This window comes from Macaca mulatta, chromosome 2 (genome assembly GCF_049350105.2).
Source record: "Macaca mulatta isolate MMU2019108-1 chromosome 2, T2T-MMU8v2.0, whole genome shotgun sequence".
NCBI classification, from domain to species: Eukaryota; Metazoa; Chordata; class Mammalia; order Primates; family Cercopithecidae; genus Macaca; species Macaca mulatta.
The window spans coordinates 81,651,634-81,678,096 of record NC_133407.1 but is presented as its reverse complement, the minus strand read 5'-3'; the positions used below and the strand labels follow the sequence as shown (position 1 = coordinate 81,678,096).

Genomic DNA, 26,463 nt, shown 5'->3' with positions numbered 1-26,463 from the left:
TTTTAGAGTGTGCTTTTAAGAAATGCCTGAATAAGCCTACATTTGACTAATCATAGGATAAGTTTACTTGTCCAGTTTTAAATTCAAGCATGAATATAATTTTTGTAATTAATATGTATTTTCACACTCTTTACAAACCAATATTGTAATAAGTGAATTTTGCTGTCATAGTTTTTAAAATTTATTTTTATTTTTCCCAACTTGTCCTTTTGAAATGCTTTCAGACTTATTAAGTTGCAAAAACTAATATGAAGGATTTTCACATACTCTTTACCTAGCTTCTACAAATGTTATATTATATAACTATAGTATATAGTTTTTTAAACAGGAAATGAACTTAGTAAGTAATCTATAGACCTTATTCAGATTTTGTTAGTTGTCCCATTAGTGGACTTTTTCTGTTCAGGATCCAGTCCAAGCTCACCAGTTGCATTTTGTTTTCATGGTTCCTTGGTCTGCTTTAATCAGAGACAATTCCTTAGTTTTTCTCTTTCATAACTTTGACTCTTTGAAGAGTACTGGCCAGTTATTTTGCAGAATGTTCTTCGATTTATGTTTGATATTTCCCGATGATTTAATTCAGGTTATACATTTTGTCAAGAATATCATAGAAGCGACATTGTACCCTTCTCGGTGTGTCTTGTCGGGAGGAATGTGGTTGATGTGTCTCATCATTGGTAATGAGGCACTTTGATCACTGAGTTAAGATGGCATCTGGCAGGTTTCACTGCTCTAAAGTTACTGTCTTTCCTTTGAAATTAATATGCATCTTATGAGGGGATACTTTGAAACTATGTAAATATTCTGTTTTTCATTATACTTTTGTCTATCAATTTTAACATCCATTAATTATCTCTGCCTGACATAATTATTACTGTGGTGTTTACCAAATTGTGATTTTCTATTTCTGTCATTCCTTCTACATTTATTGAGATACTACTGTATGGAAGAGTTTATTTACTCATTTACTTATTGAATTATCAATTTGGCCTGATCCTCTAGAGACTTATCAGAAGTGGTTTGTGAGTGAGAGTCAACATGGTGACTTTTGTGTACTGCACTTTCCAGCTCACCCCATGAAACCTGCTCCCTTTTGTGGTAACTGTGCAGCTAGATGATTTTGGGGGTGAGGGATGGGATGGGGGTGCAGTGTCTGGAAAAGAGCTTGTGTAGTTTTGTGGAGAGAACCTAAGGAACATCCATCTACCATGGTTCTGTTGGCATCCAATGATTTATACCAGGGGTGAACAGCTTTCCAAGAAAAATACTTTGAATTCTGTGAAAGCATATGAAACATGGTCTGATGGACTAGTGTGGTCCTCATGGGGGCAAGAGTTTTGGGAAGAACAGTGTGGGACATAAGAGGAAGGAGCACTCTGTAAGAGAAGAAGGAGCCCAGCCTGGCAAGTTAGACCCAGAAATAGAGCAAGGGCTTCAGACTCTAAAATCTCAGCAAGGAGATTTTAGGTTGTTGCTATAGAATTTACCTCAACACAGACTTTTAGCAGTAAGTATTACCCTTGGCAAAAGTCGTTTAGCGTATTAATTAAAGGAACGGTGAGAGTAAATGGTCTGATACATTAGATCCACACAACCTTACTGTAGGACCCTGTACTGCTGTACCTGAGTGTAATCTAGATGGGGTATTGTCCTTTTCATTTTGTAAGGTCTACTGTTTGGGTCTGTAGCCTCAAGGACATTTCAGTTCCAGCTTTACCAGTATAGCTGCAGGACTGTAGCTCATTGACACTAGATGTAGCTCTAGGCATTGTTGAGTTTCCACTCCACCAGTAGACAGGGAATAGCCATGGGCTCAGGAGTTGTTTCAGTTCTGAGTGACACTTCTATGGAACCACTTGCTGCAGAGGCTGTAGAGTCCTAGTTCAGCTCACCAGAATGGGAAATAATGACAATGACTGGCTCATAGGCACATGTAATATCCCTGAAGTTTTTAGCAAATTTACAGAAATAGGGACACTATTAAACATTGGATCTCTCAAAAAAAAAAGGCCCTTGCCAGATGACAGCCCTTTGGCCTTGGACTTCCCAGCCTCCAGAACTGTGAACCAATAAATTTCTGTTCATTATAATTAAAAAAAAATGGATCTCTTACATACAGTTAAGCAAGTAGGAGGGAGGGTACTATTGAGGCTTAGATATTAATATTATGTTATACAATTTTAAATTGGGAGACCATTAGGCTGGAGTGGCTTCAAGCAGGTTAAGTTCCTATATAAGTAAACTGAAGCCCAGTATGAGTGTGAGGCACTCATATTGCTGGAAGAGTGTAAATGGGTGCAATCTCCAGAAAATGCAATTTTGCAACATCTGTGAAAATTTTAATTACATAAGCCCATTGGCCCAAAATTCCACTTGCAAGAATGTGTCCTACAGATATGCCTGTACCCATAATGAAATTGTATACACCTTACATGATAAAGAGATTGGAAAGAGCCTGAAAAAGTCTGTCAGCTGGCTAAATGAGACTGGTTAAATAAATCATGATAGGTACATATAATGGAATGTCATACAACATTTTAAAACAGTGAGGAAGCTCTATAAGTACTGTTGTGAAATAATCTCTAGATATTTTAGGTGAAAAATTTCCAATGTAGTATGTTAACATTTGCAATAAAAAAAGAGGTTAAAAAGAATATATGTACATTTTTGCTTGTTACAGAAAGGGATTTAGTGGCAGGAGGACAAAGTCAGAACAGAGGTTTTTCACTGTATACCTTCATACCTACATACCATGCATGTAACCATATACCCTAATTTTTTTAACTACAAAATTTAAATTAAAAAATAAAAACACAAAAACCCCGATGCAACAGCAGCAGCCACAGTGGCTGAAGATGAGAGGACTCCTGTGCCAGCCAAGGTGGAAGCAGAAATTACTCCCCAGTCCCCAGTCCTGTTCCTGCAGGAACAGGAGGGCCACACACCCATTTGGTGGCCACAACATTGAAAGCTGAGACAGCAGGACTGGTCTGGACCTGAGGAGTCAAAGACAACACTTGCAGCCAGGCCTGGCACTTGCATAGGGGCAAAATGTCCCAAGCCAGAGGAAATGGGTAAGAATTGGGTACACATCACCTGTATTGGGAATGAACAAATGTGTTCTGAATATTTGGAAAAAGCAGACATTCTAGGGGTAGGGAGTTCTAAAGCTTTGGTGCACTTGAATGGATAAACTTCCCAGAGCAGAGTTTTCCAAGCATGGCTCCCTGTGGTTCACCTCTACCAAGCTTAACCTACCTTCCGCTTAGGCAGAGTGAAGAGGCACCTCAGCATAACTCAGATCACAATGGAAACATCTCATTTCTTAAAAGCTGTCAAGGAATTGGTGTGAGGTTTAAAAACGTCTCTGAGCTTGATGGAAGGAAGGTAGGCGGTGATAGTTCATGCTCCCTTTCCTCCAGACACTTATCATTTTCCTTTCTCAACCTGGTTTGATATTACGATTTCTTTTGCTTCATTTGTTAAGTTCTCTTACAGTACTTGTTCACAAGTGAGTGAAGAGCTGTTCTCTGCTCATAACCTTGGAAATGGGGGAGTGTTTCGGAAATGACACAACAGAGCATTAAGCCGTGAAACAAGAAAGGGAACTTCAGATAGAATTACAATAATCATTTGAGAATCTCACTGAGAGCTAAAAAAAGCCACACACATAGAGGAGTGTTTTTAAATTTTTTTTTTTTTTTGTACTTTGTTGAGTTTTCTGCTTTCAGTTTTCCTAACTTAGCCACAGAAAGTGTAGGCATGAAAAACATATTGGCTGGATTTCCTATAAGACTTTCGCGTTTTAGAAAACAAGGAAACAAACTCAGATTTTGTTATACTAGCACCTGAGGCATAGTTCTTGCCTCTTTTCATTACTACACACACATACACCACATACACACACATACACATACACGCACACACATATGTTTGTGTTTGGATAGATAGAGATATATGTCATAGACTATTAACTGCTAGGGATCTTATAGATCATAAATTGATGTCTTCATTTCAGATATTAGAAAATGGAGGATTAGACAAGTAAAATGAGTAGAATGACCCAGTTGGAATTTAAATCTAGATTTTTCTAGCTCCTAGTGAAGGGCTCCTTCACTTCTGAAGCCCTGCCAATGGGCTTGTAAAGTCCCTCTCCTTTTAAGGAGTGTTCCCTTGAACTTAGTACAGTATTATGGTTTCTTGATGATTCAGATAAGTCCTTGACATGGTGTTCCTTTGGCAGGCACATGGGAACAGAATGGTGTAGCAGTTGCTGTATTATCTCTAGTAGCATGTGACAAAAGAGCTGTTTTGGACATTCAAGCATTCATCTTTTTCCTGAATATCATTTACTCATGCATGTAAAACCTGTGTTAGGTTCTGAGGTGCAAAGATACTTAAAAGAATATTTACAATAAGATCCCAGAGGGGGTGAGAGAGGAATGAGCGAGCGTTGGATATACACCAAAATATTAACCACAGTGGAATTAAAGGCTACACTTTCCCATCTCCTTTTTTTTTTTTTAGTTAATCTTAAATGTCTACATTCTGTATAATGAACTTTCATTGCTTTTAGAATTTAAAAAACTTGGCCGGGCACGGTGGCTCACACCTGTAATCCCAGCACTTTGGGAGGCCGAGGCGGGCGAATCACCAGGTCAGGAGATCAAGACCATCCTGGCTAACATGGTGAAACTCCATCTCTACAAAAAATACAAAAAATTAGCCGAGCGTGGTGGCGGGCACCTGTAGCCCTAGCTACTCAGGAGGCTGAGGCAGGAGAATGGCATGAACCTGGGAGGTGGAGCTTGCAGTGAGCCGAGATTGCGCCACTGCACTCCAACCTGGGTGACAGAGTGAGACTCTGTTTCAAAAAAAAAAAAAAGAATTAAAAAACTTATTTTTAATTTTAAAAATTGACTAAGACACGTTATGATTTAAATATATTTGTCCCTTCAAAATTCAAAAGTTGAAACTTAACCCCCAAGTGGATGGTATTCAAAGGTGGGACCTTTGGAAGATGATTAGATCCTTGGGAGGCCTGAAATCAGATGTCTGTATTTTTTGGTTACATCATTCAATAAATTCCACTTATGATTTAGGCCAGTTTGAATTGGGTTTTGTAATAGTGTGTATGTATGTAAGTCAGGATCCTGGCAGTACACAAATGGCACACTTAATGACGCAACTGAGGAGATAGTGAAGGACCACACACAGATACAGGGATTAAGAGAAACCCATGAGAACTATAAATATCAGGGAGCCTTCTCATCCCTAGGCCTGAAAGGACAAAGGGAAAAACTGGTTTCCCAGAATCTAAAACTTGGGAAGAGATGTGGCTGTAGCTTCAGGAGTGGGCTACCTGACAGGAGCTGTGGCCTCCATGAGCAAAGCAGCCTGGGAAAGCAGGAAGGGGACCAAGAAATCAACACTCCCTCCCCTGTTTCCTCCCACTCCTCAGACTCCTCTTGGTGGTTCCACTGGCTGACCTTGAGTGGAAGTTAGAGAGAAGGGAGGCCATTTGAACAGTCTATTGAAGTTAGCCTCTTGGACACTGAGCATGATGGAGAGGGTGAAGAGAGGATCTGGAGGGGCCACGGAGAACATTCATCATCCTGTGATTCTAATACAGTCATGCATTGCTTAACAACAGGGATGTGTTCTGAGAAATGCCTTCTTGGGTGACACGTCATTGTGTGCACACCATAGTATACTGACACAGACCTAGAAGGTGTGGCCTATTACACACCTAGGCTACGTGCTACAGCCTGTTGCTCCCAGGTCACAAACCTGTATAATATGTTACTGAACTAAATACTGTAGACAGTTGTAACACAGCAGTATTTGTGTATCTAAACACATCTAAACATAGAAAAGGGACAGTAAAAGTACAGTATTATAGTTTTATGGGACTAACGTCGCATATGCAGTCTGTCATTGACTAAAATATCATTAAGTGGTGCGTGACCATTTATTTTTTACAAAGTACGCTGGTATACTAAAAAACAGTTGATAAAGAAATGACTATAATGATCATTACAACAGAGTAATTACCTTAAATTATTAAATCACTCAGTCCCACTTATTGAGCATTCGTTGTTTTGAGCACTTCGAAATAGTGCAAGGAATTTAGAAGTTATAGTTGCTCATCTCAGGGGGATAGCAACCAAAAAGGGTACAATGAGATATTATAAATGAAAAACAAGATTACGGGGTAAAAAGATCTTAAAAATTCAGGCTTCACGGGTGGACCAATCCATGTATTCAGCTCTCCTGGCCACAGTTACTGGGCACAAGAGCCAAAGGAGTCAATGAGACAGAGTGATTCCCAGGACTTTGAATCTATTAGAAGAGACATATGTTCTTCCCTTCTACTGTGTGCTTTGAGAATGTTAGGTCTGGACTGCACCGGGCATTTTGGCACCCTGAGAGAAGGATCTCAAGCTGCTCGAAAGCCACTTCTACAGAATCTGAAGATGAAGTCAAAGGAAGGCAGCACAAAGAGAAAACTGGATCCTTGGTGACAGCATTTGAATCACTAGATTAACTCTTGCCTGAAGCCAGACATCTAGACTTTTTAATTACTAGACCCAGTATGTTTCCTTTATGATTTAAGTCAGTTTGAATTGGATTTTGTCATTTGCATTCTAGAACATCCTAATTAATACACCATCCAAGGAAACCAAGATAACGAAAACAAACTACTGTTTTTAAAGAAAAGATTTTAATGTTCATGGAAAGTGAATTTTCACACAAATTATTGCATTTCATAGCATCCATCCAGATTTAGTCACTTTTTTTCATATACTAACACATGTAGGGTTTTTTTAAAAAAGCTCTTATTCTTTTTTTCTTAAAAAATATTTGTGTTTTTTCCCTAGACTACTAAGCAGAAAAAAGCTCTTATTCTTATCCTTTATCCTAATTCTTAAAAACAAAGTCCTAATTTACGATTTCAGTATTTCAGTGACAGTAATCATAAGAAGTAACCCGATTAGACCATTCACTTTGCAAAATTATCTGTAAGGGAAGCAGTACTTAGAATACCTATTGTGGATGTCATTTGCCTGAAGAGTTGGTTGGTATAAATAAAGGCTGGTAAATAATGTTTTTTTAAATACCTCTGGCATGAAAGTTGTCATAAATCCCGGAATAAAGACTTTTTTCCCCGTATACTCCCAGGACTAAAAATGTTGCCTTTTAGTCCTGTTTAGAATTGTCTTTTGGATTTGCTGATAAACCCTCTTATGTCTGTATGACTTATACAATCAGATGTTGGCTGATGCATTCAGATCCCTGTGCTGTGAATCTTTATTTATTTATTTGCTTTCTCAATTAAATGAATGGTTTTGGTGACAAACCACTGGTGTTAACACAAACAGCTAAGCTGATCATTTAGGAAAAGCTCAACATTAAAGGATTCTAAGTCTATTGTTAGGCTATGGCAGTAACTCCAATCTCATTCACAATTAAACACTCAATCATCACCTAATTCATAAGAAAAAAAACTACCATAAATAAAAGTTCTTGACTGGGGGCAGTTGCTCATGCCTATAATCCCAGAAATTTGGGAGACCAAGGCAAGAGGATTGCTTGAGCCCAGGGGTTCAAGACCAGCCTGGGTAACATGGAGAGACTCCTTCTCCACAAAAAATGCAAAAATTACCTGGGCCATGGTGGTGCATGCCTGTGGTCCCAGCTACTTTTGAGGCTGAGGTGGGAGGTGGGAGGATTGCTTGAGCCTAGGAGGTGGAGGTTGCAGTGAGTGCCACTGCACTCCAGCCTGGGTGACAGAGTGAGACCCTGTCTAAAAAAACAAAAACAAAAACAAAAACCACACATATGATCTTTCTGCTGTTTGGAAGGAAGCTATTTCTATTTATTCAGTGTTTGGGGACCTAAATATATGTCTGAAAAGAAGATGTTGCTGTACTACAGGATGGTGATTGAAGTTCTGAAAATATCAGGAAACTGTTCTCATTTGTTATTTGTCAAATTGTGCTAGTGCTTTCTGTAAACACTTGTAATCTCTGTTTTTGCAGGTGAAAGAAGACTGAAGCTGAGTTCTATTATCAAAGCAAAGTGCTGTACTGTATTTGAAATAACTCTAGCAAATACTGTGCTTCCTGCATAGAACCTGTTGGATTACTCACACAAATGTCAAAGAACAGGTTGACATTTTAGCAAGTGATCAACCTGGCCCATATAGTTTTTACACTTTGCAGGGTTCAGAGAGCAGTCAAATGTTGTTTTTAGCCTATGATCCAAAGCAGCTAATGACAGAGTCTACCTTAGAACATAAACAGGCTTCTGATTTATAACACAAGGCTAAACATTGCCTTGTAGATATTGTGTGATGTGTCCAGTTACATTAATGAAATAGCTTTGCAACAGTGTGGAGTCAAGACTTAGGCTTAAAACAGAGAATTTGAGGATTAAGATAAGTCCAGAGAAGCAGCAGGATGGAGTGCAGATGCAAGAGAAAGGCTATGTCAATGCCATATTATAAATATAGCTCATAGACAGCCTATCCTAGTGTGTGTCTGAAGAGGCCTGTGTCCTTGAGGAAAGGGGAGATTATGACCTTGTCCCCCAGTGTCATTTGCACAAATTCCTAGAGACCTTGAGGCAGTGAGTAGGAGATTGGTTGAGATGATCATTATAGGAAAATTGAATAACTTAACGTATGGATATCTTACTGTTACAGGAAATGCTTAGGAAGTGAGGTACTCTGAATTTAGAATGTGATGGCCTAAGGGATTCGGAGTCAAGAAGCAGGACACGGGATGAAGATACATCCGCCGTCAAGCTGGTCATTAGGACAGGGAGAAATATCCTTCCACAGAGTGAGATTGGTGAGACTTCCAAGAGTTGAATGATGGTCCCATTGGACGAAACTCTTTGGGGTGAGTTTGCTTGTGTGGGAAAGACAGAACTCAGAGCCCTAATTTAGGCAAACTGCAAGATGGGTTCAGCAGGAGAAAGTGCCTGGAAAGGGGGAGGGACCAGGAGCCAAGTGGGTGACTATCTGCCAGGCGCTCTCCTGAGGGTACGCATCTTCCCTTGTGGTGTGACTAGAAAGAGGGAGTCCAAAGCATGGTCCCTTCTCCTCCACCTGGCACACATCAATGCTTCTCTCTTTTCCTGTGAGCCAAGATAGAAGGTCTGGTCCAGAATGGACGACATGGGTGGAGGGGTGAGTCAGTATTGCTTTTCATTTTGGTGAGTGGACTCAGTTTAAAAGATGGATGTCTTAGGGCGGTAGGTAACATGGTTTTCCTAGCTTTGTTGTCACAGGTGATAGAAGCTGGACCATAAGTTAGGGTCACAGCTCCCTTGATTCTCCTTCTTTGTTCTCCTTCCTCTTTCACAACTCTCTCTCCTAGGTGCTTTTAGTCAGGCTACAGATGGAATTTTGGGCATTTGCTCTAGAGAGAATTTTCCTGGGTAGCTTTTGTGTTAAACAGACTTCATTACACATTTTTCTTTGCTTGGGGCCTCTCTCTCCTGACACAGATGCACAGGTCCCTTGTAGCCCACAACCCCCAGTGTCACACATTAGTGGCACAGGCTAGGCTTTGACATTGGTTTCATGTACCCAGTGAAGAGCACTTTCTCTAAGAACAGTTCAGTGGCAGGACGTATATGGTTATGAGCACGGAGGCCTCCAGTGCTGGAGCATCCGTTGCTGATCCCCAGAAGGGAGACATACTGTCTTTTTGTGTTTCCAAAGGCATACTCTTAGGAGGCAGATAGAAAGATACACAGTTAAGAAGTAGGGTTTTTAGGTTCTGTTAACAGCAGGTTTATTACCTTTTCTGGAACTTTCTCACCCTTTCTACAGTGAAATAGGCTATTTCTCTATGTAGTAGTACACCTGTGGGGGAAAAAATGTGTGGAAACCTAGCTATTCCCAATAAAGGAGCACAAAAAGAAGGACATCTGAGATTGCTGAATACTTTTTAGATGACAAAGAACTTAGAATGTTGAGAAGGGACTTACAGGGAATGGGCTGATAAAAGACTTGAGCGTCATCTAGTATTTACCCTTTTTTCCTCAAACTTGAGTTAGCTGAATATACACACACACACACACACACACACACACACACACACACACGAATATTGCTGCTTATGATAAATGCTCTAATCAACAAAATTTACTGGATCATAAGCTCTGCAAAGGTAGGGCCTGTGGTGTTCTCCTTTTATCCTTAGCCTGTAGCACCAGGCCTGGCACATAGATTCTTAGTAAATATCTACTGAGTGAATGAATTGTTGAACAGCTCGTACTGAAGAACTGATTCTGATAATCTGTGGAATACTTCAAAAGAGAATGAATACAACGCATATATTAAAAGAGGAGGCAGTCTGCAGCCACTGCCACCTCCGCCACCATCATCTATGCTGGTGAGCATCCCCAGGCAGCTCGTTGGAAGTTGTTTTCAACCATATCCAGCCCTTGTCAAATACATCCTATTTGTCACACATCCAATGTGAGGTACCTTCAGCTATAAGGTGGGCAGCATGGTGGAGAAGTTTGACTGTCTCTACTGCAGGGACCCCTTGCAGAGGAAAAAGTATGTACACAAGGGTGACTACCACTGCTGCCTGAAATGCTTTGACAAGTTCTGTGCCAGCATCTGCATGGAATGCTGCAAGCCCATTCGTATGGACTCCAAGGAGGTGCACTATAAAAACTGCTTCTGGCATGACCCCTGCTTCCACTGTGCCAAGTGCCTTCACCCCTTGGCCAATGAGACCTTTGTGGCCAAGGACAACAAGATCCTGTGCAACAAGTTCGCCACTCAGGAGGACTCTCCCAAGTGTAAGGGATGCTTCAAGCCCTTTGTGGCAGGAGATCAAAAATGGAGTACAAGGGGACCATCTGGCACAAAGACTGTAGCAACTGCAAGCAAGTCATGGGGACTGGAAGCTTCTTCTCTAAAGGGAAGGACTTCTACTGTGTGACTTGCCATGAGACCAAGTTTGCTAAGTATTGCGTGAAGTGCAACAAGGCCATCATTGCATCTGGGGGAGTCACTTACCAGGATGAGCCCCGGCATGCTGAGTGCTTTGTGTGTGTTACCTGCTCTAAGAAGCCAGCTGGGCAGCGTTTCACTGCTGTGGAGGACCAGTAACACTGCGTGGATTGCTACAAGAACTTTGTGGCCAAGAAGTGTGCTGGATTCAAGCACTTCATCACTGGGTTTGGTAAAGGCTCCAGTGTGGTGGCCTCTGAAGGACCATCCTGGCACTACTGCTGCTTCCACTGCAAAAAATGCTCCATGAATCTGGCCAACAAGCACTTTGTTTTCCACGAGGAGCAAGTATATTGCCCTGACTGTCCCAAAGAGTTGTAAACTGACAGGGGCTCCTGCCCTGTAAAATGGAATTTGAATTTTGTTCTTTGTGTCCTTACTCTCTGCCCTATACCATCAGTGGGGAAGAGTGGGCTTTCCCCTCCTTAAAGGTCTCCTTCTGTCTTTTCTCTCATTTGACGGTATTACTCAAATAAGGGCACACAGTGATCATATTAGGATTTAGCAAAAAGCAACCCTGCAGCAAAGTTAATTTCTGTCCAGCTGCAACTAAAAACCGAAAACGTAGGCAGATTGACTCTTCTGCATGTTTCTCATAGAGCAGAAAAGTGCTAGTCATTTAGCCACTTAGTGATGTAAGCAAGAAGCATATGAAATAAAGCCCCCACTGAGATGCCTCTTGCGACTCAGCTGGGACATACCGTGTAGTCATGCGACATGCAAGAGTTGTAGTGGCTGCTTCATCTTGTCGCTCATCCTCTTCTGTAAACAGGAAAAGAACTTACTGACGTGCATGGTTTAACTTCCTCATCAAAACTCTAACCTTCCTTCTGTTCTTTTGTGCTTTCAAATGACTAATACGCACTTCCAGAAAATTAACATTTGAACTTAGCTGTAATTCTAAACTGACCTTTCCCCGTACAAATGTTTGATTTCCCCATGAGGCGTGTTTTCTGAGCGTTCCTACCATAAAGCATGGAGCATGCAGGTGATTTGGGAAGTGTAGGCAGATCTGAGAAAACGAACCTGTTTCAGAGGAACATTGTCACAGCAAATACTTCTGGAAACTTAACAAAACTAACCCTGCTGTCCTTTTTATTGTTTTTAATTAGGAATATTTTTGTTTTAATTGATAGCAAAATAGTTTATAGGTTTGGAAACTTCCATGAAAATATTGTTTATTTTATTTTATTTTTATTATTATTTTTTTGAGATGGAGCCTCACTCTGTCGCCCAGGCTGCAGTACAGTGGCAGATTCTCAGCTCACTGCAACCTTCACCTCCCAGGTTCAAGCAATTCTCCTGTCTCAGCCTCCTGGGTAGCTGGGACTACAGGGCCGTGCCACCACACCTGGCTAATTTTTGAATTTTTAATAGAGATGGGGTTTCAACATATTGGTCAGGCTGGTCTTGAACTCCTGACCTCAGGTGATCCACCCACCTAGGCCTCCCAAAATGTTGGGATTACAGGTATGAGCCACCGTGCCTGGCCTGCATGAAAATATTTTAGCCCTTTCAGATGTTCCTGTAGTGTTGAAATTCATCCTACGGAAGTACTGCGAAACTCTACAGGCGGAGTTGAGCAGGTGCCAGGGCTCTCATCAACACGGATATGACATTACAGAGCAGTGGCGAGTTGAATTCCTTGTAACGCAGTTGTCTGCTCTTTGTTCATGTGTTGATGAGGACCACAAAGTCCTTTCTATTGCGATTCCTAGGAATTTTCCTCAAGAGGAAATGAGGATTTCCCCCTGCCACTTACCTGAAATACAGGATCACCTACTTACTGTACTCTACATTATTTTACGATGTAGTATAATGAGACAATATCAAAAGTAAGCATGTAACGACAATGTGTACTAACATTCTTGTAGGAGTGGTTAGAGAAGCTGATGCCTCATTTCTACATTCTGTCATTAGCTATTATTGTCTAATGTTTCAGTGTATCCTTACGGAAATAAAGCAGCACATGAATTTAAAAAAAGAGTCCAGGAACTACAGAATGATTAACTTACTTTTATACTGTAAAAAAGTTAGTATCCCCATGATGTTTCCCCAAAATAGTTCGAAAATAATTAGAAGACAAGGCCGGGCGCGGTGGCTCAAGCCTGTAATCCCAGCACTTTGGGAGGCCGAGACGGGCGGATCACGAGGTCAGGAGATTGAGACCATCCTGGCTAACACGGTGAAACCCCGTCTCTACTAAAAAAAATACAAAAAAACTAGCCGGGCGAGGTGGCGGGCGTCTGTAGTCCCAGCTACTTGGGAGGCTGAGGCAGGAGAATGGCGTGAACCCGGGAGGTGGAGCTTGCAGTGAGCTGAGATCCGGCCACTGCACTCCAGCCTGGGTGACAGAGCAAGACTCCGTCTCAAAAAAAAAAAAAAAAAAAGAAAATAATTAGAAGACTTATGAATTATAGTGTGCGTCTCTCCTCTCTTACCACGGACTGAGAGCTAACATATCGACATACCTCATTTTACTGTGGTTTGCAGATATGGCATGTCTTACAAATGGAGGGTTTGTGGGAACCCTGAGTTGAGTAAATCTATTGGCACCATTTTCCCAACATCATATGCTCACTTTGTTAGCATGTTTTTAGCAATATTTTAAAATTAAGGTATGTACACTTTAAAAGAGATAATGCTATTGCACACTTAAACTACAGTATAGTATAAACGTAACTGTTATATGCACTGGGAAACCAGAAAATTCCTTGATTGCAGTGGTCTGGAACTGAACCTCAAATATCTCTGAGGTATGCCTGTATATTAAAAAGGTGGGAAGAATTTTTTTTTACAGTAACCAGGTGTTTAATGCTTTTGTTTTGTTTGATGAGAATAACTTCTAGTGCTATGAAACAAATAGCTATTTAATTCAACAATCAGTTTAGTAAACTTTGTAACCCCAGCTAGCAAAATAAAGTCACCTATTAGGAAATGAGCCAAAGAGGAAGGTGAACTATTTTAGAAAAGTAGTTTAAAATGTATATATAGTTTAAAAATCTAAAAGCATTCACATTTTTTCAAAATGGCATTCAATGATGGTCAAGTAAACTATTTCCTTTATTAGGGAGATGAGATTCTCACACCTGCACAATGACATCCTGTGGCTATTATCAGACATATCGGAGACCTTGGACCTTGTGTTATGTAGAGGATTCCCTTTCCAGAGGATGGGCTGGATACGTACCGCAAATTGACTGCAACTCTCTATAAAATAGATCTTTCATATATCTGTAGTAAAATAACAGTGTACATATTTACCATAATGAGAAACTGCATTGCTTGAACTATAATACCTTTTTAGTATTAGTGGGAAGAGTAAAATATTCCATATATTTTAAATAACTAATGGAAATAATTTAATGGAATTTAAAAAATTTCATGTATTTAAAAATATACTGTTGTTTTGTTTTGTTTTGTTTTTGAGACAGAGTCTTGCTGTGTTGCCCAGTCTGGAGTGCAGTGGCATGATCTTGGCTCACTGCAACCTCTGCCTCCCAGGTTCAAGTTATTCTCCTGCCTCAGCCTCCTGAGTAGCTGGGATTACAGGCATGAGCCACTGTGCCCAGCCCTATACTGTTTTTTAAACATTGGTATCCACACTTACTCTATAACTCTTATAGCTATATGTTGGCTGTTTAGTAAACAGATTTTTAAAAATTTTTATTATGGAAAATCTCAAATATATACAAAAGTAGAGTGAACAGAATAGTGAAACTCCTGTAGTCAAAACCCAGCTTCAATAAGTATCAACTTATGACTGAACTTATTTCGCCCATAGTCCCAATGATCTACCTACACCCTACCTGCTCAATGGATTTTTGGAAGCAAAGCCTTGTCATGATATTACTGGGAGAAACACTCTTTCTTGGGACTTTTTTGTTTCTACACATTTTGCTGGGTGGACCAAGAGACTGCAAGGCCCTAACTATTCTTTTACCAGAACCATTTCTCAAGGTTGATTATGCAGCTGGTAACCTTAAAAAATAGGTAATCCTTCCTTCCACACCCATCATCACCCCCAAACAAAGAGCAGGCTTGCTTACTGCTTGCTATAAAATTTGTGGTTTCCCCAAGTTGTGTTCCTCAGCTGTGCAACAAACCCAGTGTATGGGCAGGTAGCCTCTGGACCCCTCTGTATTGCTCATGTAGCACCTGGGGGCAAAAGGAACCAATACACTTATGCTGATGTTCATGCTCCTACTATGTCATAAGTAATCAAGTTCTTTGTCTCTGACCCAAGAGGCTCATGTGTTTTGCCAGTCTCCATAAAATAATAACAGGCTAATTTATTAGGTTGGAGACAGAATCAAATCTAATCCCAGACACAACAAATTTCAGTATATATTTTTAAAAAATAAGAAGTGTTTTTAAAAAGCCCACAATACTATCATATTTCAGTATATATTTTTAAAAAATGAGAAGTCTTTTTAAAAAGCCAACAATACTATCATATTTTAAACAACAGTAATTTTTAATATCATTGAATATCCCAAATTGTGTTCAGATTTCCCTGTTTCATTTATTACAGTGTATTTGAAAAAGGATTTAAATAAGTTTCATGATTATATTGGGTGATTTGAATTCAAAAAATTTTATTTTAGTAAAATGTATTTAAAATTTGTAATTTTAACATACAAGTTGGTGGTATTAATTATATTCAAAATTTTGTACAACCATCACCACTATTTCCAAAACTTTTACATCTGGGTGATTTGAATCTTAAGTTTGTTTTTTTTTTTTGAGATGGAGTGTCACTGTGTCGCCCAGGCTAGAGTGCAGTGGTGAGATCTCGGCTCACTGCAATCTCCGCCTCCCAGGTTCATGCCATTCTCCTGCCTCAGCCTCCCAAGCAGCTGGGACTACAAGCGCCCTCCACCATGCTCGGCTAATTTTTTTTTTTTTTTTTAGTATTTTTAGTAGAAACAGGGTTTCACTGTGCTAGCCAGGATGGTCTCGATCTCCTGACCTTGTGATCCGCCCACCTTGGCCTCCCAAAGTGCTGGGATTACAGGCGTGAGCCACCGTGGCTGGCCAAGTATCTTTCTTTTAATCTACAGGTTTTCCTTTTCCCATTCTGTTTGTCCTTGCATTTATTTGTTGGAGAAAATCAGGTCATTTCTACTATAGTTTCCCACAATTTGGAGTTGTACTATTTTTATAACTGCAGTGATGTTTAACATGTTCCTTTGTTCCCTGTATTTCCTGTAAATTGGTTTTTGGATCTAGAGGTTTATTTAGACTCAGGTTAATTTTTTTTGGTAAGACTTTAATTCATATGGGGTTTCATGGATTTCCATCAGATGGCACATAATATCTGGTTATTTCTCTTTTCGAGATGTTAGCAGTCATTTATGATTATTGCCTAGATTACTTACATTTTAGGGGGGCATAATGGTGATATTCAAATTCCATTATTTCTCCTTAATAGCTATAATACTTCCCTAAAGGAAATAGCTGCATAGTACTCCATTGTATGGATATTTAGTCAATCAGTCTAAATATATTTTGTAAGTCATAGTACCCTATTTGTCAAACATAATTTTATTGTGATGGTTTTCCAATGAGAGAAGTTTTTGTTGTTGTTTCTTTCTTATTCATAAAGAGTACAGAGTATGCTTCAAGCCTAAAGTGGCATTTGAGAAAAAGTTAAAAACTATTTCTATATGATAATGTAAATAAAAATCCTCACCCTCCAAAATAATCTGTTGTAAAGTGTCCCTTTTGTTAAAAGGCACCCAGGAGTCTTTAATCTGGGAAGAAGGCAGTCTTGGTAGGGACAAGCAATTTCAGTTTTATTTTCTTCCAATGAAGAGTACCGAGAGCTGGGGAGGGCCTCCTTTGCATGTGTTCTTCTGGTTCTTTTTTAAATGCATGGATCTAAAATTAAGCACAGTGGTTTTTTCTGGTGATAGTACATGCCAAGATGGCGTATCGGAACATTTTCCTTAGAGCAACATTGAGACATATCTGTGCAAATCAATCAATTACCAACTCAGTGGACTTATTTAGCAGGAATATGAAACTCAAAAGTCATCATAGTGATTGAACCTCATTATCACTTTGCCACTAAAAATACTAAGCATTTCTTTTTATTCCTCACCACAGCATCTGTAACTCACACCTGGCATTTTGTGAAACTTCTGTATGCTGGGTAGTATAGCAGGTGAAATGTCACATGTCCAGTTCTTCGGTACACTGAGGATCAGATGAATAAAAAGAGGGAAAGAGGAAGTGAAGCATTTTTCAAGTCATTTTTAGTAAAAATCTTGCCACTCATTATTCATTGGCTTATTGCCATCTTAAATAACTTATAAAAAAAAAGACATATTTTTGAAATATGGGAGGATTTTCTCTCTGTCCGTGTCTCTCTCTCAGCAAAGGGACCAAGAGAGTAAAGTAACAATTCACAAATGTATGTGATGGTTTGATACAGTTTTTAATGTCAGAAGAAAAACCTGTTGTCTTAGTAAAAATGAAAGAAATGGAAGCCTAACTAAATTAGGCTTGTAGGAGAACGATATTTCAAAAGTCCACCTTCCAAATCAAAAAGTGAAGGTGGGTAGCGTGCAATTTGTGTTTACTAAATGCAACCTAATTTGTTTGTTTTAGTACTCCATTATTGTGAAATAAATTACTTCAAAACGTACTGGCTGAAAACAGCACATGTTTATTATCTCACAGTTTCTGTGGGTCAGAAATCCAGAGTGGCTTAGCTGGGGGCCTCTGGCTCAGGGTCTCTCATGAGCTGCCATCAAGCTGTGGGCTGGAGCTGAGGCACCTTCAAGTTTCCTTACATGGCTGTTGGCAGCCTCAGAAGATCCATTTCCCAGTTCATGTGGAGCTCTCCACAGGGCTGCCTGGAGACAAAGAATCTGGCTTTCTTAAGAGTGAGAAATCCAGAGAGAGAGAGAGAGCGAGCACCCAAGACAGAAGCCACAAAAGTGACATCCCATCCATCACGCCTTCTGTGTTCTGTTCGTTAGAAAAGCCTCAATACCCCCAGCCCACCCTCAAACGGAGTAGATCACACAACGGCTTGAAGACCAGGATGCAGGGATCCTTGTGGGCTGCTTACCAGAATTTTTTCATTTTAAATGTAAATATTTTAAATAGAAAATACATTCTCATGGTTTAAAATTCAAAATGTACAAGAATGTATATAGTAAGAAGACTTCTTCATATCCCTGTCAGTCAGTCCCCTCCTTGAGCAAATTGTCAACATTTTCTTGTTTATCCTTTCAGAGACATTCTGTTAAACATCAAGTTGAATACGTGGGATTCCACAGGGTGTGAGCAGAGAGCACTCCACCTTGCCAGCTCAAACCTGCTTTGCAGAGATAACTCTTCCCCACCCCTTGGATGAAATCTCAAGTGGGTACTATGACTTTTCACCTCCTTCTCAGATAATAAGCAGTCCTCCAGTCACTTTCAGTCATAACATAGTTTTATTTCATAAATAAAATACCTAGTCCTGAGTAATAGTCAAACTCAATTTTTGATTTTTTATTTTTTTGAGATGGAGTCCTGCTCTGTCGCCCAGGCTGGAGTGCAGTGGCACGATCTCAGCTTACTGTAGCCTCCGCTTCCTGGGTTCAAGCAATTCTCCTGCCTCAGCCTCCCGAGTAGCTGGAACTACATTCACGCGCCACCATGCCTAGCTAATTTTTTTTTTTTTGTATTTTTAGTAGAGACAGGGTTTCACCATGTTGGCCAAGCTGGTCTTGATCTTCTGACCTTATCATCTGCCTGCCTTGGCCTCCCAAAGTGGTGGGACTACAGGCGTGAGCCACTACACCTGGCCAAAACTCGAAAATCTGAGGTTAAAGCTTCTCCCCTTCCCTAGATTGTACCTGCTTCAGGCTAGAAATCTGGATTGAGAAAAGTTGGAGCCGTGGTCAGCTTCTCCATTTCTGTTCTGTACTTCTCCCTGTTCTCTTCTGCCTCTTTGTGGTTGCCTTTATCTCTCTCAGGGTTTGGGAATGGAAAATGAGTGAAGAAAGGGAGGGAGCCCTTTTTTCAGTTTCAGCTCTTTTGGTTTCTTCAGAGATTTCTTCAGGGAAACATCCATCTGCAGCTTTCTTGATGTTTGCAAATCTCCCCTTCATTAGCATTTGCTCCTAAGGATGCATCTCCAGTCATTTGGTGCTGGAGTCATTCAGCCCTGACAGGGAGGCCCCTTGGGCATGTCTCCTCCGTGACAGCTCCAGGAAGGCTGAGTTTCTCTCCTCATTCTCCATCCAGTCCTGGGAAATCCTCACACATCCCTTGTAATATCCTAGGCTCGTTGGAAAACTGGCTAAGACTATTCTTCCTCCTTGAGAGCTTTTAGTTTCTCATACTATCTCGCTCAATTCCTTTAGGAATTATTGTATCCTGGGGACAAAAAATGCTCATTGTATCACTCCAGGAATTAGAATCCAAAAGAGGGGATGTATCTGCTGGTTGATCAAATGCTTGTCTTACAGGAAATGAAAGAGTTTTCTTGTAGAACATACTTCCCACATGCTGAGATACCTTTTAAGACAAAATAATTATAGTAATTAATTCTATGAATTTTTTTCATTAACTCAGCATTAAACACACATGTCAGAGAGGCTGAGGTAATTTCAGGCATGGAGCATCTATTAATATATAGTTTGGGGAGGTCACAATTGTAGGATGTGGTGGGCTTTTTCTTTCTCTCAGAATCATAGTATTTACAGATGTAAAACAGGGTATCAAGGTGGCTCTAACCAGGGGCAGCTGAGCAATAGTGGAATTACTGAGGGGGAGAAAAGTGGATGGCGAGGTCAGGATGGTAATAGTGGTGGCATGTGAGGAGGAGCACAAATGACATAGGTCTTTGGCTTTGGCTCTGAAGGCAATGGGGAGCTATTTTAGAATCTTGAGCAGAAGAGTGACACGATCCATCTTATATATTAAAAGGACCACTTTTTACTGCTTTGTGAATCAACTCTGGGTAGGCAAGGGGAGAAGCAAGGAGAGCAGTTAGAAGAGAATGCACAATTTCTCAAAGATTTAGAACCAGAAATACCATTTGATCCAGCAGTCCCATTACTGGGTATTTACCCAAAGGAATATAAATCATTCTATTACAAAGATACATGCACACATATGTTCATTGCAGCACTATTCACAATAGCAAAGACATGGAACCAACCCAAATGCCCATCAGTGATAGACTGGATAAAGAAAATGTGGTACATATACACCATGGAATACTATGCAGCCATAAAACGGAACAAGATCATGTCTTTTGCAGGGACATGGATGGAGCCGGAAGCCATTATCCTCAGTAAACTAATGCAGGAACAGAAAACCAAACACCGCAAGTTCTCACTTATAAGTGGGAGCTGAACAATGAGAACACATGGACACAGGGAGGGGAACAACACACACTGGGGCCTGTCAAGGGATGGGATGTGGGGAGGGAGAGCATCAGGATAAATAGCTAATGCATGCTGGGCTTAATACCTAGGTGATGAGTTGATAGGTGCAGCAAACCACCATGGCACACTTTTACCTATGGAACAAACCTGCACATGTACCCCATAACTTAAAATTAAAATGAAAAAAAAAGAAGGCCAATACAGTCATCCAATGAGAGATGATGGTGCCTGAGACCAGGATGGAGTGGTGGAGGTGGTGAGAAGTGGTGTGCTGGGGTTGGCTAGCTCACAAGAGCCAATTATTAAATGTTTAGGAAGTTTGCAAGCCAGTTGTTAAATACATCATTATTAAAAATTAAGTCAAAGCATCACATTAAATAAATTATGCTCAACAAAAGTAATACATGTAAGACTCATCACTTTTTAATTGTTTTTACCTAATTTTTACTATTATTATTACTTCTACCGCTGACGCTATTTACACCTATTACATCTGAGACTGTATCTGGTAGAAATACTCTAAAGTGGGGCGCTGCTGTGCGTCTCTCCCCATTTCAGGATAGTCACCCCCAAGTGTCATGGGCCCGGAGCGAGGAGGGCAGCACTCCCAAGTGAGATGATGATTCCTTGGAGGATGACAGTATTCAGTGACATTAGGAGTTTGTCAGCCATGGTGGGAGTAATTTACACCACAGAAATTGGAGATACTACAAATTGGGGCTCATTTTGTTTTTTAAGAGAACTACTTGTTAAACACTTACCAGTGCATCCTTGCTTATCATCTTCCCAGTTATATCTAGGAATGTGTACCACCATCCCATCCAATGTTTTTAGGGTCCCTTACTTCTATTATGTCCTCAACCACAGAGGGAAAACAATTTAATAAAGAAGTTAAGTATTATTTATATTACAACATGATAAAAGTAACATATTTGTATTAAGCTTCATGCCATTAATACATAGTTATATAAAATCACCATACCTGTGATTGAATTTTTAGTGCTGGCCCTAGCTTTAATCCCATAGTTCCTCGAAGATGCTCTTCTGTGAGTAATGGCAAAGTTTCTCCATCAATTGCATGATCCTTAAATACCTTCATAAATACAAAAGGTGTTAACTTTTTCTGAATGTCTTTTTTTAAAAAAAGTTCTTTTGCCACCTAGGTATTGTAGTTTTGGAGAAAACATTAAGACTGCTTGAGGATGACAGAAAAATTTGTAAAACCTTTTTTTAGTTGCTCTCTTTTCTGTGCTCAGTAGCACATTGCTTGTGCTCTTTAATAACCCTTGGAATCAACTGTAATTATCTGTTTATAGAACTCAGTTCCAACCAGGAATAGTGATTATTTGAGGGCCAGGTCCATGTCTCATTGACCAATGTAACCCTAATACAGAGGCTGGCATATGGTAAGAAGATGTACAATAAATATTGCTGGATAAATGAATGAATGAGTAAATGCTCTAAGTAAAGGAATGTGGGTAAAACCTGTCACGGATAAATTTCATCTCTCACATTTACAGCTGTGGTATCTGCTGGCCATGCCTTAGATGCATGGTAAAGGCAGGAGAGGGAAATGCTGCTGGGAGCTTTCCCTGGCAGACTTTTCCAGCAGGTCTGTTCGTCCTGACATTGCAGTGGACTTCGCATGCCGTCCTTCCTCCGAAAGCCAGGAAGGCTGCTGGTGAACAAAGATTCCAGGCAGATAGAGGGATACAAAATCTAGGCAGATTGATAGGACCGTAATTTCATGATCTTCAACTTCAACTTGCCTGGAAATCCTTCTATATTCACTATTGAGCTTTCTCTCCCTTCTACTTCAAGCTAGCTCCACCCTCCTCAAACTTTAGACTTTGTAGGCAGAGCCCTCCCTCATTTTCACTAGATCATAGCGCTTCCTAACTAAAAACAAAACAAAACAAAAACAAAAACAAAACAAAACAAAAAACAGTAGATAAGAACTCCCTCTAATTCTGACCAATGAACCAAAAACCTTTATTTTCTCCCACTGTCATGATACAATGGAAGAGAGGTCTCTCCACCATTTAAAGGAGATCTCTCCACATATACTGTGGGTCCTCACCCCTCCCACTTCCAGAGGGGATAGATAATCCCCTTTTCTCTTCAGTCTCTCCTCCCCTGCTGCTCTTTCTCACTGGCATTTAAATAAGTCTCCACCATCATTAAACAAACAAAAATAATGAAAATACTCAAACTCCATTTCCAAATACTGTCTCACGTCTCTGACTCCCTTCACAGCCAGATTTCTCCAAAGGGTTTCGATGCTCCCTGCTTTCACCTTCTCATTTTCCAGTCATTCTGCAGTCTCAGGGAATCTGAGCTCTGCCCCAGCCATTCCACTAAGCCTGCTTTCCTCAGGCTTCCTGGTGCCTCTGTTGTACCAAACATGCAGTCATTTTGCAGTTGTTCTATTTCTGAAGTTCCTGGCTGCATCTGACATTGTTGACTGTGCCTTCATGAACAGTGCTCTTCCTTTCTGTCATTAGGCTGCTCCCTCCTGGGTACCCCTGTTCTCTCCTTCAAGGTCACCTTTGCCAGCTCCTTTTTCTTTGTCCATTTTCATAGGTTAGGGTTTCTTAGCCTTCTGACTCAGGTCCCCTTTGGTCTTCCTGATTCATTTCAGCTTCACTTGGCTTCAGTAACAGGCTGTATATGCTGAAGGCTCCCTAACTTGTATCTTTAATTCAGAAGCGAAGTCGTGCCAATTTGGCCTCTTACATAGTTTTCGTTGTGCTGTGACAGGGCAGCACTGAGTTCCAATGCAGAGTCCCACAATTACTCCGTTCCCCCACCCACAAAAGCACATATTCTCTCTCCATACCACGTGGCCACTTCTGGGGGATGGCAGAGGGGTGGTGTGGGCAATTCAAGACTATCTTTCTTAGCCCCTTCAGTGCCTCTTTCAGTGACATGAAGTTAAAACCAGGTACTGTGGGCCGGGTGCAGTGGCTCATGCCTGTGATCCCAGCACTTTGGGAGTCCGAGGTCGGTGGATCACTTGAAGTCAGGAGTTCGAGACCAGCCTGGCCAACATGGTGAAACCCAGTCTCTACTAAATGTACAAAAATTAGCCGGGTGTGGTGGCGGGCATTTGTAGTCCCAGCTACTTGGGAGGCTGAGGCAGGAGAATGGTGTGAACCCAGGAGGCGGAGCTTGCAGTGAGCCAAGATGGCACCACTGCACTCCAGCCTGGGCGACAGAGCGAGACTCCGTCTCAAAACAACAACCACCACCAGGTACTGTGATCGCGCACCTGATTTTTCATTCTTATGAAGGTGTTTTGTGTGTGTGGATTTGGCCATCTTGCCCTGCCTCCTCAGGTTGTGTTCTTATCTGCCTGCCCCCACTGCTCCCACCCTGGATACAGCTCCATTATTGCTCATCGGAAGAGGCTTCCCCTCTGTCTTGTCCTCTTCAACTTGTTTTCATAAAAGCAACCTGAATGACCTTTCTGCAATATAAAGCTAATCATGCTGTTACCTACTTAAAACCTGACTACCTCCGGGATAAAGTCACAATCCTTCACTGGGTCTTCAGGGCTCTGTGACCTGGCCCTGTCTACCTCTCCAGTCTTGTCTTGCTGTCCTCACCTCTCCCACCTTGGCCCTGGCCCTCTGTAGCACTGAGAACTACTCTCAGAGTCCCAACCATATTAAAGTTTTCTCTGGCTTCTGGCCCTCACCTGGAAATTCCTCCTTTACCTCCCTCCCGCCTCACCTCTCCTTTTGACTTTCAGGTCTCACTTTAGAGCCTCTTCCTTTAGGTGGCCATGAGTCCCTCGTATGTGATCCCCCCATGCTCTGTACCCGCTTTTGACAACGCACTCGTATGGATGTGAGATCACTCACTGGTGCCCTCTTCTGGGCTATGAGTGCCACAAGAAGAGGAACCCCATAGGCCTTGTTTCCACTGTGCTCCAAGCCTCAGAGGGCATGACTCAGGACCACCTGAAAAGTAGAATCTTCTTGGAAAGCTCCTGTACTGGGAACCTTGTGTTCTAATAGATTTTAGTCATTTACAAACTATATGTATGTATATAATACTTTTCCACAAAATGCACCAGTGTGGAGAAAGGACTGAAACGTCCAACTCAAAACATACTCTCCAGAGCCAATCCCAGTATTCATCTATGCAAATGTCACACCTCTGATTGTCCTTTGGCCTGGGAATTAAGACTGACCAACTATGATGCCTACTGCTAGAATGGGCAACTGCTGAGGAATTCAGAAGGTGATTCAGCAGGAACATCTCCATGCTCTGAAACTTGTGGTCTTTGCTTTAGTTTCTACTACAGAAAACACCAAAGACATCTAAGGCCACCCTGTCCCCTGTCACCAGAACTTACTGCTGGCCATTTCCAATCCATCTCACACCATTTGGAATTGATTGTGCTGCTTCTCTATCTTTGTAAAAAGAAGTTTCACTTATTTTGTGTTGAGAATTACAAGTGGGAGAAAGGCATTGTGTCTTCCACCGTACAGTGTCCATCCCAAACAGGTCAGTGCACTGCTCCACAGTGGCCAGGACACTCAGGAGCCACTGGTCCATGGCGTCCAGAAGAGGATCAGAGAGCACTGGGGAGAGGGGGTCATGGGCCGTGGCAGAGTTTAAAGCAGACTTCAGCACACCATTCTTTACGTAGTTCCTTCTGTTCCAGGTAGAAACCTGAGTGATGCCACACTGAGAGAGAGAGAGGCAAGAATGCTTCTTTCATCCAGCAAGGGGTTCCCAAAGCTTTTGTTGTTATCAAGAAGGATGAGCATACTAGCACCCTCATTATCTTGAAAGTTCTTATAGTAATGGCAGTCAGCATTGTCAATCAGGTAATCAAAGACAGCTGTGTTAATGGTGCCCAAGAGGCACAGGCCAGAGTCTAAAGGGACGTTTTCTTCACAGCCTCACAGTAGCTCTCATCATACTCCCATCTGGCTTGCCTTTTCGGTAAGTCCTGGCCCACGGATGTTGGTGTTTCTAGAGAGGGCACACATCTGGAAGCCAAAGTGTGACAGATTTTTCCATTGTGCCTCCATCAGCACAAGCTGGTTCTGTTTCTCAGCAGTAATAACACTTCCCATAAAAACGAGTATTGTTTCCTACAGTTCGGAAGGGGCTCAACGGCTGCTCCATAGGAACAGGCTTCATCTCTGTCTGAAGATGAACAAATCTGCCCACCATCAACAGGGCTCTGGGACAACCACAATCCTGTCCAAGTGAAAGGCCGCTGCCTTCGCACTGTGTCTATCATAACCGGCATATAGTTCCCTTCCACTACATAGGCTTGGCTATACTACTTAGGTTTGAAAACAACTTTCTGTTCCCTTTCAAGGATCAGTAAGCCTTTCAACTGTGTCCCTTTATACCCACATCAGCTTTAATAATTTGCTTGGTGGCCATGGCATGCACGATTGCCCCCAGCTCTGGTGTGTCTTCACAGTACACTTCCTGGGGATCCACCCACTGGGCTGCAATCTCCCAGGAAGACTGCAAGGTGTGGTCCAACTTGGGTGACAGCTCCATCTGCAAGCCAGCCCTCATTCGGTGAAAAGTCCTCAGGTGATCAAGTGGTGAAACGCCCCTTGGCAGCTGATGTATCTAAGTTGTCAATCAGGAAAACTTTGGTGAAGATAAAGATGACAAGGAGAATTGCTAACAGCGTGATTCGCTGCTTTAGCTTCATGTTGACCTCTTTTATTCTCCCCGACCCACTCTCTGACTCACTTGTCAAGGAGAGCCGGTGGTAATGGTTAGTAAGGAGATTCCATCATTATACACATGGGTCCATTTGTGGATGCACCTTCCACAGTTCCTGTTGGGCCCTAGGCTCGCTCGTGGCTGCCCATGCAGTGCAAAGCAGCATGGCCCCCAAGGAGGGGCAGCCCCAGGCTGCGCTGATCACCCCAGCCACTGCTGCCACCTCTGCAGGCCCCACCAGTCCCTGGCCCCCTCTCTCAGCACTGAACCAGCCATCTCCCACAAACTGCATTAAGTAATTATTTCTTTTCCTATTTT

The 26,463-nt window shown here is 41.5% G+C and overlaps 1 protein-coding gene and 2 pseudogenes across 2 annotated transcripts in view; 1 reads left to right on the top strand and 2 right to left on the bottom strand.

Moving 5' to 3' along the window:
* The first annotated feature begins 8,900 nt into the window (after nucleotides 1-8,900).
* LOC106997010 (four and a half LIM domains protein 1 pseudogene) lies at nucleotides 8,901-11,404 on the top strand (annotated as a pseudogene).
* A 6,081-nt stretch (nucleotides 11,405-17,485) lies between these two features.
* SAMD7 (sterile alpha motif domain containing 7) overlaps nucleotides 17,486-26,463 on the bottom strand; it is a 29,319-nt gene continuing 20,341 nt past the window's right edge. For both annotated transcript variants that reach the window (XM_077991658.1, XM_077991659.1), the window contains exons 8-9: nucleotides 21,419-21,529; nucleotides 17,486-19,561 (exon numbers count right to left, since the gene is read on the bottom strand). In XM_077991658.1, coding sequence (XP_077847784.1) covers nucleotides 19,373-19,561; nucleotides 21,419-21,529 — 300 coding nt within the window. In that variant the 3' untranslated portion in view covers nucleotides 17,486-19,372. The remainder of the gene's footprint in view (nucleotides 19,562-21,418; nucleotides 21,530-26,463) is intronic.
* Nucleotides 24,896-26,131, bottom strand: LOC106997001 (glycosaminoglycan xylosylkinase pseudogene; annotated as a pseudogene).